General features: G+C 40.6%; 1 protein-coding gene across 1 annotated transcript in view; it reads left to right on the top strand.

The window, feature by feature from the left end:
• The first annotated feature begins 1600 nt into the window (after positions 1-1600).
• Positions 1601-19079, top strand: part of AXDND1 (axonemal dynein light chain domain containing 1) — a 49592-nt gene continuing 32113 nt past the window's right edge. The window contains exons 1-8 of the mRNA XM_075182299.1: positions 1601-1898; positions 3387-3559; positions 7454-7554; positions 9283-9385; positions 11279-11364; positions 12325-12381; positions 12484-12592; positions 14222-14343. Of these exons, the coding sequence (XP_075038400.1) occupies positions 1796-1898; positions 3387-3559; positions 7454-7554; positions 9283-9385; positions 11279-11364; positions 12325-12381; positions 12484-12592; positions 14222-14343 (854 nt within the window). The 5' untranslated portion in view covers positions 1601-1795. The remainder of the gene's footprint in view (positions 1899-3386; positions 3560-7453; positions 7555-9282; positions 9386-11278; positions 11365-12324; positions 12382-12483; positions 12593-14221; positions 14344-19079) is intronic.

The following is a 19079-nucleotide window of genomic DNA, read 5'->3' as shown; positions in this document are numbered from 1 at the left end:
TTACACCTGCCCGGACAGGGACTTACGCAGGATTTCTAGAGAGTGGTTTCCGTGCCACGTCACCACTGAGCATGACCAGTATTCATGGGGGCGTGGCTATTATTTTAGACAGTGCAGTCCCTACAGTCAGGATAGCGTCCCAACTGAGTGTGTCAGTACCCAAAATTGGGACTGACCCACCAGAATCAAAACAGTTAGCAGACTTTCCTGCTCTCTTCTACCTGTTCTTGCTGCTGTCACTACTTGTTGCTGCTGCTCGTGTCCTAAACTCAGTTACTGCTTGTCTGGATCCTGGAACGTTGGGTCCCTATTTGGCAGGGCCGTAACTAGGGCTGTGCGACAGGGGCGACCTCCCAGGGCGCAGCGCTGTATAGGGGCGCAATTTAGGAATATTGTAGGTTAATTTGGTTAAAATTGAGGGTTAGGGGGGCGGCATTTGTCTTTGTCGCCCCAGGCGCTAGAATTCTAAGTTACGGCTCTGCTGTTTGGAAAAAGCCCGTACTCGTACCATCTACAACAGAAAACACTACACTTCTGTACTTGTAATATCCCCCTCCAATTTGTTCAACAACTCCCTTTACTTCAGAGCTTGCACAGACATTACCTACAGCATTATTTACCACTTGACAAAATTCATCTTTGTGAATATATATAGCTGGTCCATCAAAACAAATCAACTTTTTTGCCTTATTTTTCATATCCCACGTGTAGACTGTAAACTCCAATGAGGCGTGCCTAATCAAATTGTTTTATTTATGTATAATCAAATTGTTTTTGCTGAGGATTATGTTGGTTGTACATAAATAAAAGACAATAATATTAAGTCTGTCAGATTCAGCATGGCAGAGTGGGAGGAACTACTGATATTCTAGTTTTGTGAGCTGCTTTCAGGAGACTGATTGAACTGTGAGACTGACACATTTAGTTAACAAATATAATATTTATTATTCCTACTAAACATCTATGATGGTTGTTTCTCCAAACAATAAATAGTAAACATGCTGAATGCATTTACTCTAAAATGCATTTACAAGAAGGATAGTTATTACAAATTACGTAGGCAACCTGTGGCTCGTCAGGGGTTGTGGAACTACAAATCAAAGTACACCCTGGCATTATAATATAGAACCAAAACTGCTAGGGAGACACGTCCCTTATGGGATCAGCAGATCTAAAAGAGCTGGAGAGCCACTGTCACATGCTGACAGGACATGCTGGTACTAGTAGTTCCACAACAGTATGAAAGGACTATGCTGAGAAAAGTCATTCCATACCTGCTGGAGAGCTATAATTTGAATATATTGGACATGTATTTCCTTCATATTGTACACACGCAAGCAAACCACCAAAACTGAATAGCAATAGGTCCCCTGTGTTTTCAGATAATGTTTTAGATTGTCCATCTTAAAATAACATTATGGTATTTCTAATGCGTTCCATTTGTACAATATGACTGCACTGAAATGTTTGGACTATTATTGAGAGTAATTAATACACTTTCTTTGGTTACAAGAAGCAAACCACTGGGCCGCAGAGTGTGAGCTCCTTGTAGTGGTCACTGTGGAAACCGGGTGGGGCGTTGTCATGGAGGCCGCCATGGCGTCTTAGCCGAGTTTTACAAGTGTTACAAGTTAGAAGGGAGAGACAGAGAAGTGAGTTTTACTCTCGGATCGGTGTGTAAGTGTGTGTCTGTAATGCGCGCACACAGTGTGTGATCTCTGTGTACACGGAACAGTGTGAGAGCAGTGTGTGGATGTGTCTGTCCTCATGAATACTGCATAGAGAAGGGCATAACATGTCACAGACAGCGCTCCGTTCAACACCCGTGGGGCCCAAAGCCACAGGACGGAGAGTGGTCGGCAGTGGCGACCTGATGTCTATTGGAGGGCAAATTACAGGTATGAAGAGCCATTTCATACACTAATGTACTTTATGACAGTAATTACTAGAAGTAGTATAAGTACTGGTAAAGAACAGTACTGTATATTTAAGCCATATGTAAATAAAAGGTAAAAAAACAACATTTTAGTGCAGTATACACTGATGCTATATATGCTGTCTATTTTTATGTAAATTAGTGATCTTAGAATATGGAATCCTGTAAATGATTTTCAAAGTTCTGTTTAATTAGCATTGGAAGAAAAAGAAACCATCTCAGAAAATGCTTTATATAGGGCTCATTTATCCCTCTGAGGTTGTCAATGGCCATTCATATATACATTTGAGGCAATGCAGGGAGAAGGCAGCAAGATGCAGATGCATAGTATATCATACATTTTCTTTTCCATATACAGATCAAGCGCATTTCCTGTGGTAGAACTATCCAGTACCTCCCATTACTGCAGATGATGGCCCATATTGGGCCACGCTAAACTTGTCTACTCCATAGTTAAAATATTAAAGTGAGGCAGGGTTGGGGGTGAATAGCACGCAGTCATTCATCAATTTCTTCATTAATCCGTAATAAACTAACTATCTATATTCTCTATTGCCCCACATGTTCATGTGAATGGCCTTTTTATTCCAGATAGGGATAAATGGTGCCTTTTTAAAGGCCCATCTGAGGTGATGGTTAATTGGATTAAAGCTTCACCCCAAAAGCAATAAATTAATAAATGTTTTTTGACCTCTGATTTAAGCCAAGATTGCATTTCTGATTTGTGTAACTTGGGTAGTAACATGATGCAACAAGTAGCATGTGTGTTTTGTGTGCACCTGTTTCTGACAGCATGTGCTGCTTTATCTTTTTAACACTTCCACTTTCCTGTCACCAATAGGCCCACTTCCCATTAATGCTAATAGGTGCATTCTGACAGAATTGTACCAAGCTATAAAGTAAAGCAACAGTCAATCTCCAGCATTGCTAATGCAATACAACTGTAACATATGTTACAAAAATACAACTTACTGTTAATAATGTGTCACAGCCAACAAATAGCATCTGCATATTAACCCCATTTTTTTCAATATACTGTGATTAGCTGCAAAAATCTTTTTGTAACATTTCTGACATCACCCATGTGGATACTAATTAAACACTGCAATATTGAATATTGCAATCACTGTCCCCTCTAAGTTGAAGAAATTAAGCGTTCGAAACTGAACTTATTGGGAGGAATCCACTGTGCAGAGTTGAACAGAGTAGCAGAACTTCAATGAAGCTCTTCACTATGGAGTTATTTTTTAATTAGTTTGCACTGTTTAACTTTTCATTTCTCTGTTTAGAGGAGGACGATGTTTGCAGAAAATAATTATGTAATTTTATTAGATATAGCAGAGCACACTTGTTTTCATAAGAAATATATCCTTTTTCCCAAGATACTTTAGTGAAAGCAAGTATTTTCAGTTGACTTTGTTATATTTTTGTGTTTCTTTTTAATGTGTAGATTTAGCAAATATACAAGAGACATCTAATGCTTTGGAACTATCACAGTCACTTTCAACATATGAGCAGAGTGAATTTATCCCAGATGAAATTCTTCAAGTCCTTACTTCAGCTGCAAAAGCAGCAGAAAAGCCTGAACTGGTGAAGAAAAGCAAAACTTTAAAAGATGCAAAGGTGTGTTTATACTGCATAATAGTTGGAGTAATGAAAACTTAAAGTCTAACTCATACTTGCCAACTCTCCCGGAATGTCTGGGAGACTCCCGCATTTCGGGTGGGTCTCCCGGACTCCCAGGAGAGTGTGGCAATCTCCCACATTTGACCGAATTAGGGCCAAAATGCTGTGATTCTCTGGGAATCGCAGCATTTGGCTGAGATGCCCGCTGTAAAATGACGCGTTTTGCGTCATTACGTCATGGGGGCAGGGCCAAAATGGCGCAATTTTGGAGCCCCCCTGCACGCCCTCCTGCCCCAAAGAGGCTCCCGGACACCAACTCAAAAAAGTTGGTAAGTATGGTCTAACCCCACCTTTGTTGTCTTCCTTTGTTAAAAAGATTGGTAAAGAGTCTGTTTTACAAATGTAGCTCATATCCAATATCGGGGATGGAAAGGCTTTTTTGACATGGATCTAATTTGTATAGACTATTGTATGTTGATCTCCCAACTCACTTATTGTACACTTTATATAATTGTCTATTACCATTATAGCGCCAGATGCAGTGGCGCACGCAGGGGGGGTTTCTGAGTCTCCAGAAACCCCCCCCCCCCTGCGCTAACTTAGTGCCCACCATAGCGGCACTGTCCTATACAGCAGCCGCGGCGCTGTCAAAGAAGCGTCAGCGGTGGTGCTGTATTGTATACGCTCTTTCTCGTGTTTTTTTTTGGGGGGGAACCCCCCCTGACAATCCTGCGTTCGCCCCTGAGATGAAATACTGTGCCTTCATATTAAATCCCACAAACACTACAACAAGATATTCCAATAGCATTGTCCCATTCTCACTGAATTGAGCCTTTCATTCATTGTCCCCTTTTTCTCTTTATTATTCCCTTGTACCTATATTGCCCTCTCTTATTCTGCCCTTGCCACTGTTTCCTTATTTCTTCAGCCAAGATAAAATATCATCCATACATGTCAATGGAACAGTGCCATCTAGTAACCAAATGTCATAAAAACATTCTGCATTTTTATATAAATATTTTCAAAGCGATACATTTTTAAATGAAGCGTCTCACATATATGAGAGTACCACTGTTTTACATAGCAACATTGACCTACAACAGTCAAAGACATACCAGTGGATTACTAATGTTATATATGTGAAACTGCTTCTTTAACTACCCCACAACCATGTCTCAGTTAACTCATTTGATTCCCCAATAAGTCTGATCAACTGCAGGGAGAAAAAAGACCCAAATAATGCGATTAGTTGTATTTTTCCAGTTATCTTTTAAAGTCTTCCATGGTTGCTCGCATTCTTCGGCTGTAACCCCCTCTGCGGCTGTCAGTAAGTTCCTGTGCTCACCTTGGTGGTCATAATCTTCCGGTCATTGCTCCATGAGAAACCATGATCAACCACTTCAGTACCACTGTCCTATATCAAATATAAATATTTAATCATTTGTTAGATACACTCTATCAGTGTGTATCTAACATGCACCTCTCCTTCATCTAAAGGGAACCAGGCTGGGTATATGCAGCCCTCTGCTTATGCCCACACCCACCACTGTGTCATATTCACAATGTCATTGGGTTTAAGCTGACTAGTGAGAACGTACTTGATATTTACACATCCTTAGAGGTGGCAGAGATTGGGCTATGATCTGTATATGTAACCGGATGTCACTTGCCTCTTTTGGGTCTACCTCATACAGGAAAGCACATGTAGAGGGTACATGTCACATACAAGCACAGGGGGATAACAGATGCCCAGAATCTCCCCTTTAGAGTACATTTATTAGACTTATTAGGAAAGCTGCTATTGCACTACGTAAGAACTTTCACTAAATCATTTTTACAGAGCAGTGTGACTTATAGGCTTCTTTAGAGCAATGATATAGAATATACTGTACAGTATATATTGCACTCTATGTCGTGTTCCAATATATATAGAATATAAATATATTGAAGAAATGCTTATTTAGAACCCCCATTAGAACCTTTGTGTTTGCCCCTGTAATTCTACCTGTGTGATAATATTCCCTCACTCTTATTATTTATTTAAGGCACACTTGAACAGTATTTTGAAATAAAAAGGTAAAACTCATAGTATGCTGCACGTGCATAATTCCAGCTTGTGCTTATCCATATGGACCTGCAATTCTGCAACAGTAGTGTCAGGAATAAGTCTCTCTAGCTACTCCCTGATTTAATCTCTTATCATATATTCACACAATCAGACAATATATCGCCTCTATCTTGTCATGAAAACCTATCGTAACTGCCTTTACCAGTCACAAATCGCACTTTGCACAGTTTCCAGCCCAGATCTCACACTCGCCTCTTTCCCTAAGGCTACAGATTTGCTGAATTGCCCCAAATAGCGTTCACACAACCACACCCACTTAGGTCTTTCCACCACCTATTGAATACGGGCAATAGGACCCCAATATCCTGTCCCACACTGGCACGCAAAGAGCACTCCTTGTTGCACACAGTTAGCAAGGCACCAGCAATCAAAGGGTTAACCCTTAGCCGCTCAAGGCACAAATGTACATGCAGGCACACACTAGGCTTAGTATACAAATGTATTCACAATTCACACCTCAGCAATGAAAGGTTTTAGCATGGTCAAGCAATCTTATCTCTTCTAAACAGGCAATGGATTTGTTTAGAGCAATAAGGACAGAACTATTAAATTGTTAGATTTAATATACAAAAAGTACAATGCTTACAGATAATAAAAAACAATAAGGTAAAGATTTGACATACAAATAAATAATTTCAAACAGTTATAAAAACAAATGGGATGAAAGTACAGAGCATCACTTACGTGTAATCATCTGTATGCCTGGGGGTAGGCAGAAAAGTTGGATAGTCCTTCAATTAGATTGATCCCCAAGAAACTGACAATTTGTCCCTTTCAAAACACAGGTTTTTAAGCAAACTCAAATGGGACGGAATTCACAGGGGCAGTGTGGATGCTAATGTGGGGGCAGAAATGTCCCTTGGGTGTCACCTAAGGCTTGTTCAAAACTATTCCTATGTTTTGACCTGTCTTAGCTTTTCTCAGATATATCCCAGAGACATACCTTCCCCTTCAATAAACCGGTCATAAATTCCAAATACCAAATATGATGGTGTTACAACAATATCTGATCTCATCCTGAAATACATGTGACTATGGCTGTTCCCTGTATAGTTGGTATGTATGTTTTAAAACCTTTGTGTGGTTTTTGCTCCTCAGTATGGAGTGGCTCATGAATTTCCAAAAATATGAAAAATGAAGGCATTTCCTTTCAAGTTCATATTTCTATATACCTGCATAAAGAGCCTTCGGGTTTTACCTGGGTCTCCAAGATTCTCACCTAGGCATGTGGCTCTCAAATTTACATCTAGTGGTTCTTTTGTGTTTACAATACCTATTGAAAGGAAGTCAATTAGGAAGTGGAATACATGATCAAAACAATGGAGGTCTAGGATCTGCATATCTTAAGCTTGTTTCCTCACAAAGGGTCTGCTCAACCTAATTACCTCCTACTGGGCTAATTGGCCAAATGTTTTAAAAAAGAAACACACTATTATCTGAGGGGAAAATCATGTTCACTTCTATGTTTAAATGTAATATTTTATTTGGGCCCTGACATTTAATATTCTATTTCATCATATCAGATTTAGGCCCTCATCCAGACAAATTGGTACACAGTGATTCTACAGGGGACAGTTCCCAAAATGGACTGTGGGCTTGCACTTATGTATGCCCCAGGTGGACAGCTGGGAAAACTTGCACGTAATGAAATGTCCTGCAGCTCCACATTATGGCCAGGTTGTAAATGACCCTGTTTCTGACATGTTGGCAGGTGGGGTAACATAATGTGTGTTAGTAATAAACATACTTTGTTTTTGTCTAAGGTTTGTATACGTGCCACTGATCAGGTATGGCACCACCCTCTTCGCAGGAACAAGTTTAAACACCTGACCGACCAGCCTGTTTGCCTGACAGGAGCAGGGAGGTAAGATACAGGTCACAAGGTAGAAACCACAACAGCTATTTCTTCACATGAGAGTATTTTGTGATTCAACTCATTTGTTATTCTCCATATTATCATTGATTTTGTTCTCTGTTTTGGTATATAAAGTGTACAGTCATGGCCAAAAGTTTTGAGAATGACACAAGTATTGGTTTTCGCAAAGTTTGCTGCTTCAGTGTTTTTAGACCTTTAAGTCAGATGTTGCTATGGTATACTGGAGTAAAATTACAAGCATTTCATAAGTGTCAAAGGCTTTTATTGATAATTACATTAAGTTTATGCAAATAGTCAATATCTGCAGTGTTTACACCTCTCTTTGAAGACCTCTGCAATTCGCCCTGGCATTCTGTCAATCAGCTTCTGAACCACATACTGACTGATGGCCGCCCATTCTTGCCTAATCAATGCTAGGAATTTGTCAGAGTTTGTTGGTTTTTGTTTGTCCACCCACCTCTTGAGGATTGACCACACATTCTCAATGGCATTAAGGTCTGGGGAGTTTCCTGGCCATGGACCCAAAATTTTGATGTTTTGATCCCTAAGCCAATTAGTTATCAGTTTTGCCTTTGTCCATTGACCCGCTACATTTTGTCTGTGCCTGCAAAAAGGAAGTGGAATATTCAGAAGTGTGTACAATGATGTCATGAATGTGCTAAGCAGCTTTTGCACTGGTATTCATATTTTTTGGGCTTTCTACAATGACCGTTGGAATGTCAGTAAGATCTCTGGGTCTGTGAACTGAAAAGTATAAAATACTAATACAGCTTACTGGGAGAGAGCACTGAGCTACTCCTCCATGCCCTGTAGTATGCAAATGGTCACTTTGTTATCTGCTCAAAAGGAGATTAACATTTATAGCATTTTATAATTCCAGACACTTTACCAAATTTAGAATGAAAAGTTTATTTAATGTACACTGGACATTGAGGTAAAACAATATATGGCATAGTGTACTGTAAATTATATGGATATTAGAAGCAGGTATAATATATGGCATAGTGTACTGTCAATTATATGGATATTAGAAGCCAGTATAATATATGGTATAGTGTACTGTAAATTATATGGATATTAGAAGCAGGTATGGCATAACAAAGTAAGCTGTGCAGGAGAGTGCCATGCTTCAAGATCGACCCACCTGTGCTGGAAATAATTATATATTCATTCAAACAATGCTTGAAGTCGAAGTGAAAATGACCCCGTAGTGATACAATAGTCACTATTAAATAGACACTGTTGGTGGACTTTATTGCCGCTGTCATATTAGCTAGCAAAGCATGCTGGGACTTGTCAAAGTTTTTACTTATATTCCTCTTTTTGTTGCAATTTAAATATGAACTCCAGGATTGTGTGATCAAATGTTAACTTAGAAAAGAGGATTTTTTATAGATTTCAGGGACACCAAACATCCCAGCACTGGCCCTGATTTCCAAGGAGTTATAGACGCACCCGCCTGTAGGCTGAATGATTTTATACAGGTCACACCAAGGTGACTTCTAATATGTAAATTACGGGGTGCACTATCCCATACACAATACCAGATTTCCTATTGAACACTGATGTGATGACATCTGCATTCACTGATTATAAGCAATGGCACCAAAAGTCACTGTTTATACAGATACTAATTACAGGACTTTATGCATATATTGAGATCATATATACTGAATTATTTCTCTTACAAAACATTGTTCCTTGTTATTCATTTAGGGATATTTCATTCCTCTGTGATGTTTTACTTAAGGAAAAAAAGAACACATCAGTCGCATCTCTAAAGCCAATAAGCCGTAGCGATATGTCACCAGGAACAATGGTAAGTCTCTGGCCATGTTATTCATAAGAAATCTTTTCTTCCTCTTAACACAGCAGGGTTTATCTCACTGGGACCTGTAAACACTTTAAGCTCTGTCACACTTATCTATGCTTGTATACTTTGAATATCTGACTCTTCCTCAACACCTCCTACATACTACAACATGTGTGTTGGCTGATTGGTAGATGTAACGATACAGTACAAAAGGTAGGTAAAAAGATAGGCATGACTTTTATTTTTAAGGGCAATTCCCTTTTATTAGGGCACTTCCCCATCATTGCATGAATATTCTATAATGTACGGTCCTCTAGTTACATAGTAATCAGCATGTGATGCAGCCCTGAATGTTCAACACTTATTTCAGGCTAATATGCATAATAATGAGGTGTACATATGAAACAGTCAAATATGTCCACTATAAGTACATGACCAACTCATTTCTATACAGTGCAGTCCGCATCTGACCAGTATGCAGGGTGACCCCCAATTGACTCAATGACTGACTGCAGTGATGTCACTGTTTCCTAGGCAAGAATCTTGTCTGTTTGTGTGTGTGTGTGTGTGTATATATATATATATATATATATATATATATATATATATATATATATATATATATATATATATATATATAATGTATATATGCACTGTGAGCTGTAACAAGAGATTTAGATGTCACTTCAATTATTGATCTTACACAGAGGAGTTTAGGGCAGTGATGGGCAACAGGCGGCCCTTTAAACCTTCATATGCGGCCAACAACTCATTCCCACTTTATTGTCAGATTTGTTTGTTGTAGCACTTTAAAAAGCCTGTTGAGATGTTATTACATATAAGAGTCTGTTTCTTTAATTAAATGTATTGTTTTAACTTAGTACTGAGAGCAAGGGTAGGTTAGAGGGCTGCCAATTTGGCCCCTGAGGTGTAATAGGTTGCCTATCACTGGTTTAAAGAATAACTATTAACATGTTAACAGGGCAGAACGGTGGCTTAGTGGTTAGCACTTCTGCCTCACAGCGCTGGGGTCATGAGTTCGTTTCCTGACCATGGCCTTATCTGTGTGGAGTTTGTATGTGCTCCCCGTGTTTGTGTGGGTTTCCTCTGGGTGCTCCAGTTTCCTCCCACACTCCAAAAACATACTAGTAGGTTAATTGGCTGATATCAAATTGAGCCTCTCTTGGTCTGTGTGTATGTGTATGTTAGGAAATTTAGACTGTAAGCTCTATTGGGGCAGAAAGTGATGTGAGAGATCAACTATATAAATAGTTGATGTTAATACTTCGATTTGAATATCATTTGCATCATCTTACATTTAAGATCATTTAAGTCTTAAATAACACTGAAGTGCTACCTAAGCTGGAGTAAGGAGGACATTAGTTATCCTAGAGCATAACCTCATAGCATTAGGGAGACCTTAAGGACATTAACAGCCTTTTAAAGTCTCCTTAAATTTAATAAGAGAGTTTAGAACATAAGTAAGTTTACTTTATCAACTCACTGTACAGATCTGTCTAAAACATTTGGTGTATAATAATATTAATCTAAGTAGCTTCGGGCTGTGATCTCCCCCTCCTACCCATCACACCTATCTTTCCCTCACAACCATTGCTTGTTTGAAACTGTTGTTTAAGTGATGCATGGTTAGTGCAGTACTTAACGTATAGTGTCTGATGTCACATTGTGTACCTTATGTTTTGTATTGTACTGAAAAGTATGTCTGATTATGTTTCATGGTGTTTTGTGCTTACAGCTGTGCTGTGAATGTAATGTATTGTATGTTTTTTGCACTTTTATACAAAATAAAGATATTTAAAAAAATATTTATATTAATCTAAGTAGGGAAATATCCACACAATGTACACGTTTGAACTTCTGCAGAAATTATTTTCATAGGAAGGAAGCATTGAAGAAAGTCTTGTCCCAAAAGAGTTTTACATTGTGAAGAACAAAGGGGTTTTGGGACTTGAATATTATGAAGAGTGAGTACGTTTTCCTCTTGTTATGTGAAAATCTGTTTGTTATTTTATCAGTCAGGTATTGCTGTGAATATATATGTTTAACTGTAATTTCCATAGCTTGTATTGTATTTTACGGCACAGTCAGAAATACTAATCGAAAGCTGAATGAGTCTGGAGATCTGTCTTATGTTTTCATTCTATAATTAGTCTTGCCTTTAATAAATAGAAAAAGGTTGTGCACCTTTAGATTTAAGAAGCATCCATATAAGATGTATTAATGTGCTGCTTAACTTGACATTGTACAGATGAATCACCTTGTGTTGTAACATTTACTTCCTGATGTTGCAGCAGGGCCATCTTTTCCATTGGGCACGATGGGCAGCTGCCCGGGGGCCCCACGGGCAAGGGGGCCTCATAGGCACGGCTCTTAATGAGAATAAATAATCCTGCAAAAGAAAAAACCCTGCAAAAAAATCTACAAGGGTCACTGAGCAAGTACATCTATCTATCTCTATATATCTATATCTGTATCTGTATACATCTATATCTATGTCTATATCTAGGGGCCCCGCTGCACTGCTTTGCCCGGGGGCCCATAATGTTGTTAAGATGGCCCTGTGTTGCAGACTACAGTAATACTTTAATGCTGGCCACACATAGGCCTAACAGGATCTGTTTACAATTTAGCTACGCAGATGGGTGGCCGTATTGGACATAAGCGTCTAATGTGCGTTCTGAGCACCAGGATCACATGGGTATATGTCATTGTGGTCGGCAGATTCTGTGCTTCCAGTGTGGTACAGTGGCTTGCAGCCTTATTTACACAACAGATTAAATCTGCTGCTGATTAGTGTGTAAGTCTTCATACACACACACAGCTAAGGCACCAATGCAGACTTTGATTTGTGCTGGTTAGTCTAATTCTTCAGTATGTGACAGCATCTACTTCACATTTGTATATTTTCTTTATTTTATCTCCAGTAAGTACACAACCCTACTAGAAGATGATGAGAAGAAGCTCCGCTTATTCCCATCTATGTAAGTCTAGATTTTACTGTGGTCACTTGTAAGATTATTGTGGTGAACTGGAGATCAAGACCTTGCGTAGAATAACATCACATGCAAGGATCTGTTTCTTAGGAAACCGAGTGGAAGAGCAGAGGTTCTCCAGCTGATGAAGGTGATGGATAACATGTTGAAGAAAGCAGGTGTGGATGAAGAAGACCTAAAGTTGGAAGGTCCAACTCAGGTAACACTAAGACCAGTTTGACACTAAGAGGTTTATTTATGACCAGTTGCAAATCGCTCACGTTAATTTTCATTTGTTATAGCAATGATAAGATATATCTTATCTATAGTAAAGCAAACTCAATTGCTGTGGCCTATGGCCAGGCAGCATTTGCGATCTGAAGATCCTTCTGCTGCGATGCTCTCCCCATAGGTTATAAAGTCAGATGGCGTTAGGTACTGGGGCCAAGCTCTGAATTTCGGAGCTTGATAATTAGGTGTAGTCTCCATAGACACCTATGAGGACTGGATTTGCGATTGAGGAGGCTGGAACCTTGGTCCCCTATTAATAATTAGCCTTGTTACTATTTCAATGCGTTAATTTCCTGACAACTGCCGTTTTCGGAGGGTTATAGGTTGAAGGGGTTTTTGGTTAAAGGTTGAGTTAGACTACATGAATGAATGGAGTGAGTGTAAGTCTCCTATGGAAACACAATAAATTTACACACAGTGATTCCAGTTCAGTAAAACAGAGAGTAAAAAATGTAACTGTTTTTGTATAAATAATAACAGGACCATGGTATATATGTAAAAGTATAACACATAGATTTTTATGATGGTGTTCCTTTAAGCCCTCATGCCATTGAAGTGGGATTAGTGAAGCTTTTCCACACACTAATTATATGTTGAAGCAGGAATCACTAATTTCACATTGTAAACCAATACTGATATAACATTGTTGCTGAGGACCAAAGATAAACTTTATCCAGAAAGTCAGAAACTTTCTACAATTTGTATAAACATTTGTATTTGCAATTTAGGGCCTGAGTTATTAAAGAAAGTAAGGCAAAAAAAAGGAGTGTGTTTTCTCCTGGACAAACCATGTTACAATGCTAGGGGTGCTAATTAGTTTATTATTTTGCACATAAGTTGAATACTGTTTTTTCATGTAGCACACAAATACTTGATAGCTTTATTTGTACCCTGAAATTTAAATTTTATCTAGGACATGCCCTAACCCAAATATAAATCTCTCTTCACATTTTAAATTTACCTCCCCCTCCAATGTAACATGGTTTTGCCCAGGTAGAAAGTTACTCACTTTTTATGTTTTGCTCTCCATAATGACTCAGGCCCTTAGTATGAATGTCATTTTTTTCATAGTTTTATTTATCAACTTTTCTTCCCTCTTAAGTACTGTATATTGGACAAGTATTGAGTAGGTAATTTGCTTGACATGATCCTTGGTCAGTTTTGCCCCAGGGCACATACATTGCAATACCTTTCCAGGACAATAGGGTTTACCTCTGCCCAAGTTTAAGCTCCAGGGAGTAAATGTATCAAGCTGAGAGCTTTCCGGCGGGTTTGAAAAACCAATCAGATTCTAGTTATCATTTATTTAGTACATTCTACAAACTGATAGCTAGAATCTGATTGGTTGCTATAGGCAACATCTCCACTTTTCAAAACCGCCAGAAAACTCTCAGCTTGATACATTTTACCCCCAGATGTCTTCTAACCATATTAATATCTTACTGATAGGATAAGTATATAGTTACTGGCTATGTGTATTATTTTTTTACTTGTTTTTAACGATTTGTCCCCATTATTTCAGGTAATTCATGTAATTACTTGCTATGTGCTTATTTAGATACACAATCTGCTGGAATTGATAAAGACTGAGCAGAACATCTACAACGTTGTGTTTCATGAGTTGATCCGTCAGGTCAGCACGGAGTGTGTGGAGAGAGGGGAGCTGTTAGCTAAGCTCAGGTCAGTATTAACATATAATCATTATCCATCACCATAAATATATTATATTTCTCATCTATATTTCATTTGGGGATGGTGACACAGTTTTATGAAATATGCAATTGATAACTAGGGGCCTGATTCATTAAGGATCTTAACTTGAGAAACTTCTTATTTCAGTCTCCTGGACAAAACCATGTTACAATGCAAGGGATGCAAATTAGCATTCTGTTTTGTCACATAAGTTAAATACTGACTGTTTTTTCATGTAGCACACAAATACTTGATAGCTTATTTGTATACTGAAATTTAAAGTTGATATTTGTGTGCTACATGAAAAAACAGCCAGTATTTAACTTATGTGCAAAACAGAATGCTAATTTGCACCCCTTGCATTGTAACATGGTTTTGTCCAGTAGACTGAAATAAGAAGTTTCTCAAGTTAAGATCCTTAATGAATCAGGCCCCAGGTTTTCATTTTACTATATTTTCGTGTACATGATGCCTACCCATAGTGAAGGCAGCCATTTTGTTGGCAGAAAGAATATTCATGAGGTAGTGATGTCGATAGTTTCTTGTGAATTGATAAGCTGCATTCTCATGAATGTAAAAAGGCTGTCTCCACTGTCTATAAGCAATAGATACAATTTAATTAGTTAAGATACTACTTTTGTTTTGAAGGTAAAATGTTATATTTTGCAACAACGGTAAAGAATAGGTGGCTCAGCGGTTAGCACTTCTGCCTTACAGCACTGGGGTCATGAGTTCAATTCCCGACCATGGCCTTATCTGTGTGCAGTTTGTATGTTCTCCCCGTGTTTGCGTGGGTTTCCTCCGGGGGCTCCGGTTTCCTCCCACACTCCAAAAACACACTGGTAGGTTAATTGGCTGCTATCAAATTGACCCTAGTCTCTCTCTCTGTCTGTCTGTGTGTCTATATTAGGAAATTTAGACTGTAAGCTCCAATGGGGCAGGGATTGATGTGAATGAGTTCTCTGTACAGCGCTGCGGAATTATTGGCGCTATATGAATAAATGGTGATGATGATGATGAATAGTGTCACACAAAATGGCACCTGATAATTTTGGTAATTTTGTTTTTTACATTTACTGTACGACAGATTTAACTAATGGTGCCCCTCTTCCTTTCAGTATTCACATTCCATTTTATAATGTTGTAGAATGCATGGGAGATGGTGGCAGACATGCTCTAATGATAAGAACTAACAGATCAATGTGTATTCTCAAGGAGTGACAATCTATGCTAGTACAGTAATATAGGGTATGAAGGGTTACGGTCAGTGTTCGTAATAGACTGGTGTACGGTGGTATGCCATACTGCCACTTCTCCTACTGCCTTCATTGTCAAACTATCAAGTTGTACTCACTTACATTTTCCATACCGCAACTTCTAAATTTCCACTTTGACCACCGGTTGAATATTGCAGAATATTACCACCTGGTTTCATATATTTTTTGGCTGAAGAACAATTGATGCCTTCCAAGTGCATTGCAAGTCTCCACATGTTTAGTGAAATGACAAGTGTTCAATATGACTTTATTTATGCACCGAATAGGGAGGCTTTTTCCACTATTGTGTTCCAGGGCAAGAAATTGTTCCACAGTAATTGTGCCTATGTGATATGGATATGATGTTTTATACTTGAAGAAGATATATAATAAAGGCAATTAAATATATTTGTTGACATAAAAACTCTTATAGAAGCAGCAGGGGTTTGTGTTTATGCAAATATAAAATCTGAAAGCTGCACTTGTCTTCTCTTTGTTAGCAGGTATGTGCCTGTATTATATTTAACCAGTGTTTTCTTTGTTCCCTATAAAAAATTTTATAATTAAATAAATGTATAGCATTTTTAGGTTAAAATAATGTTTTCATTGCATTGTTTTTATTTTCTATGCTAGATCTTCTTTAAATAAAGATGATACACAAACCCTTTCACAGCCCTTTTAATTGTGCAGCTTCCTTAGTAATCGTTATGTCGTTATGACATGCCTCTCCAGGGGGTAAATGTATTAATCTCTGGATTCTTCAACTCCCGCGAGTTCGGCGTCTTCGGTGCTTAAATTTAAAGCGGCGCTGCCTCATAAAGGGAAACTTCCCTTTACAAGGCAGCGCCACTTTAAATTTAAGCGCCGAATTCGTGGGAGTTGAAGAATCCGGAGATTAATGCATTTACCCCCAGGTGTTATGAAACTACAGGTGACTGGATCACTTATAAGTAACTTATGGTATAAATGTATTTAAAAGAAATAGCGCAGGGTGCTTACTTTTATAAATGCAAATGCACTTATTTTTGATGTTGTATATTTTGTCTTTCATCCAACCTGAGAGACACAGCTACCATGGGGGGTTGTATGAGGGCGCACAGAGTTGGCACTTCAATAGTTAAACTATTAATGTAACTGTTGTAGCTCCTGTGTTATTTAAGTGCCCAAGGAGTTGGGCTGTTCTCAGTACTGCTCTGCAGTACTTGCTGTTAGTTAGAATAGATTTTCTATTATTTATTCTTATTATTGTTTATTTTTACTTAGGACGGGGTAAGTGCTGTAAGCAGCACTTACACCCATAGGACTTAATGGAGAACGGCTCCATCCATTTCAGTTATGATGGAAGATTTCTTCAGTTAGAGGCAGTGACAGCTCCTGACAGGTCCACGCTGCCTCAGGCATAGAGCGTTGTGCCCTGATCTGTGAGAGGCCATTACAAGGAGATACCAGGTACCCCGCTGAGGCGGAGGGGGGAACTTGGATCTCACCGGCCATAAAAGTGACAGACTTCTCCTGACAGGTCCACACTGCCTCAGGCATAGAGCGTTGTGCCCTGATCGGTGAGAGGCCATTACAAGGAGATACCAAGTCCCCTGCTGAGACGGAGGGGGGAACTTGGATCTCACCTGCCATAAAAGTGACAGACCTCTCCTGACAGGTCCACGCTGCCTCAGGCATAGAGCGTTGTGCCCTGATCGGTGAGAGGCCATTACAAGGAGATACCAAGTCCCCTGCTGAGACGGAGGGGGGAACTTGGATCTCACCGGCCATAAAAGTGACAGACCTCTCCTGACAGGTCCACGCTGCCTCAGGCATAGAGCGCTGTGGCCTGATCGGTGAGCGGCCATTACAAGGAGATACCAGGTACCCCGCTGAGGCGGAGGGGGGAACTTGGATCTCACCGGCCATAAAAGTGACAGACTTCTCCTGACAGGTCCACGCTGCCTCAGGCATAGAGCGTTGTGCCCTGATCGGTGAGAGGCCATTACAAGGAGATACCAAGTCCCCTGCTGAGACGGAGGGGGGAACTTGGATCTCACCGGCCATAAAAGTGACAGACCTCTCCTGACAGGTCCACACTGCCTCAGGCATAGAGCGCTGTGGCCTGATCGGTGAGCGGCCATTACAAGGAGATACCAGGTACCCCGCTGAGGCGGAGGGGGGAACTTGGATCTCACCGGCCATAAAAGTGACAGACTTCTCCTGACAGGTCCACGCTGCCTCAGGCATAGAGCGCTGTGCCCTGATTGGTGAGAGGCCATTACAGAGAGATACCAAGTCCCCTGCTGAGGCGGAGGGGGGAACTTGGATCTCACCGGCCATAAAAGTGACAGACTTCTCCTGACAGGTCCACGATGCCTCAAGCATAGAGCGTTGTGCCCCGATTGGTGAGAGGCCATTACAGGGAGATACCAAGTCCCCTGCTGAGGCGGAGGGGGGAACTTGGATCTCACCGGCCATAAAAGTGACAGACTTCTCCTGACAGGTCCGCGCTGCCTCAGGCATAGAGCATTGTGCCCTGATCGGTGAGAGGCCATTACAGGTAGATACCAAGTCTCCACTGAGGCGGAGGGGGGGGAACTTGGATCACATTGGCCATAAAAGTGACAGACTTCTCCTGACAAGTCCGCGCTGCCTCAGGCATAGAGCGTTGTGCCCTGATCGGTGAGCGGCCATTACAGGGAGATACCAAGTCTCCACTGAGGCGGAGGGGGGGGAACTTGGATCACATTGGCCATAAAAGTGACAGACTTCTCCTGACAAGTCCGCGCTGCCTCAGGCATAGAGCGTTGTGCCCTGATCGGTGAGCGGCCATTACAGGGAGATACCAAGTCCCCTGATGAGGCGGAGGGGGGAACTTGGATCTCACCGGCCATAAAAGTGACAGACTTCTCCTGACAGGTCCGCGCTGCCTCAGGCATAGAGCATTGTGCCCTGATCGGTGAGAGGCCATTACAAGGAGGTACCAAGTCCCCTGATGAGGCGGAGGGGGGAACTTGGATCTCACCGGTCATAAAAGTGACAGACTTCTCCTGACAGGTCCGCGCTGCCTCAGGCATAGAGCGTTGTGCCCTGATTGGTGAGAGGCCATTACAGGGAGATACCAAGTCCCCTGCTGAGGCGGAGGGGGAAAATTGGATCTCACCGGCCATAAAAGTGACAGACTTCTCCTGACAGGTCCACGCTGCCTCAGGCATAGAGTGCTGTGCCCTGATCGGTGAGCGGCCATTACAGGGAGATACCAAGTCCTCCACTGAGGCGGAGGGGGAAAATTGGATCTCACCGGCCATAAAAGTGACAGACTTCTCCTGACAGGTCCACGCTGCCTCAGGCATAGAGCGTTGTGCCCTGATTGGTGAGAGGCCATTACAGGGAGATACCAAGTCCCCTGCTGAGGCGGAGGGGGGAACTTGGATCTCACCGGCCATAAAAGTGACAGACTTCTCCTGACAGGTCCGCGCTACCTCA

The sequence above is a fragment of the Mixophyes fleayi genome, chromosome 8 (genome assembly GCF_038048845.1).
Source record: "Mixophyes fleayi isolate aMixFle1 chromosome 8, aMixFle1.hap1, whole genome shotgun sequence".
NCBI lineage: Eukaryota > Metazoa > Chordata > Amphibia > Anura > Limnodynastidae > Mixophyes > Mixophyes fleayi.
This window is presented reverse-complemented; position numbering and strand designations above follow the sequence as displayed.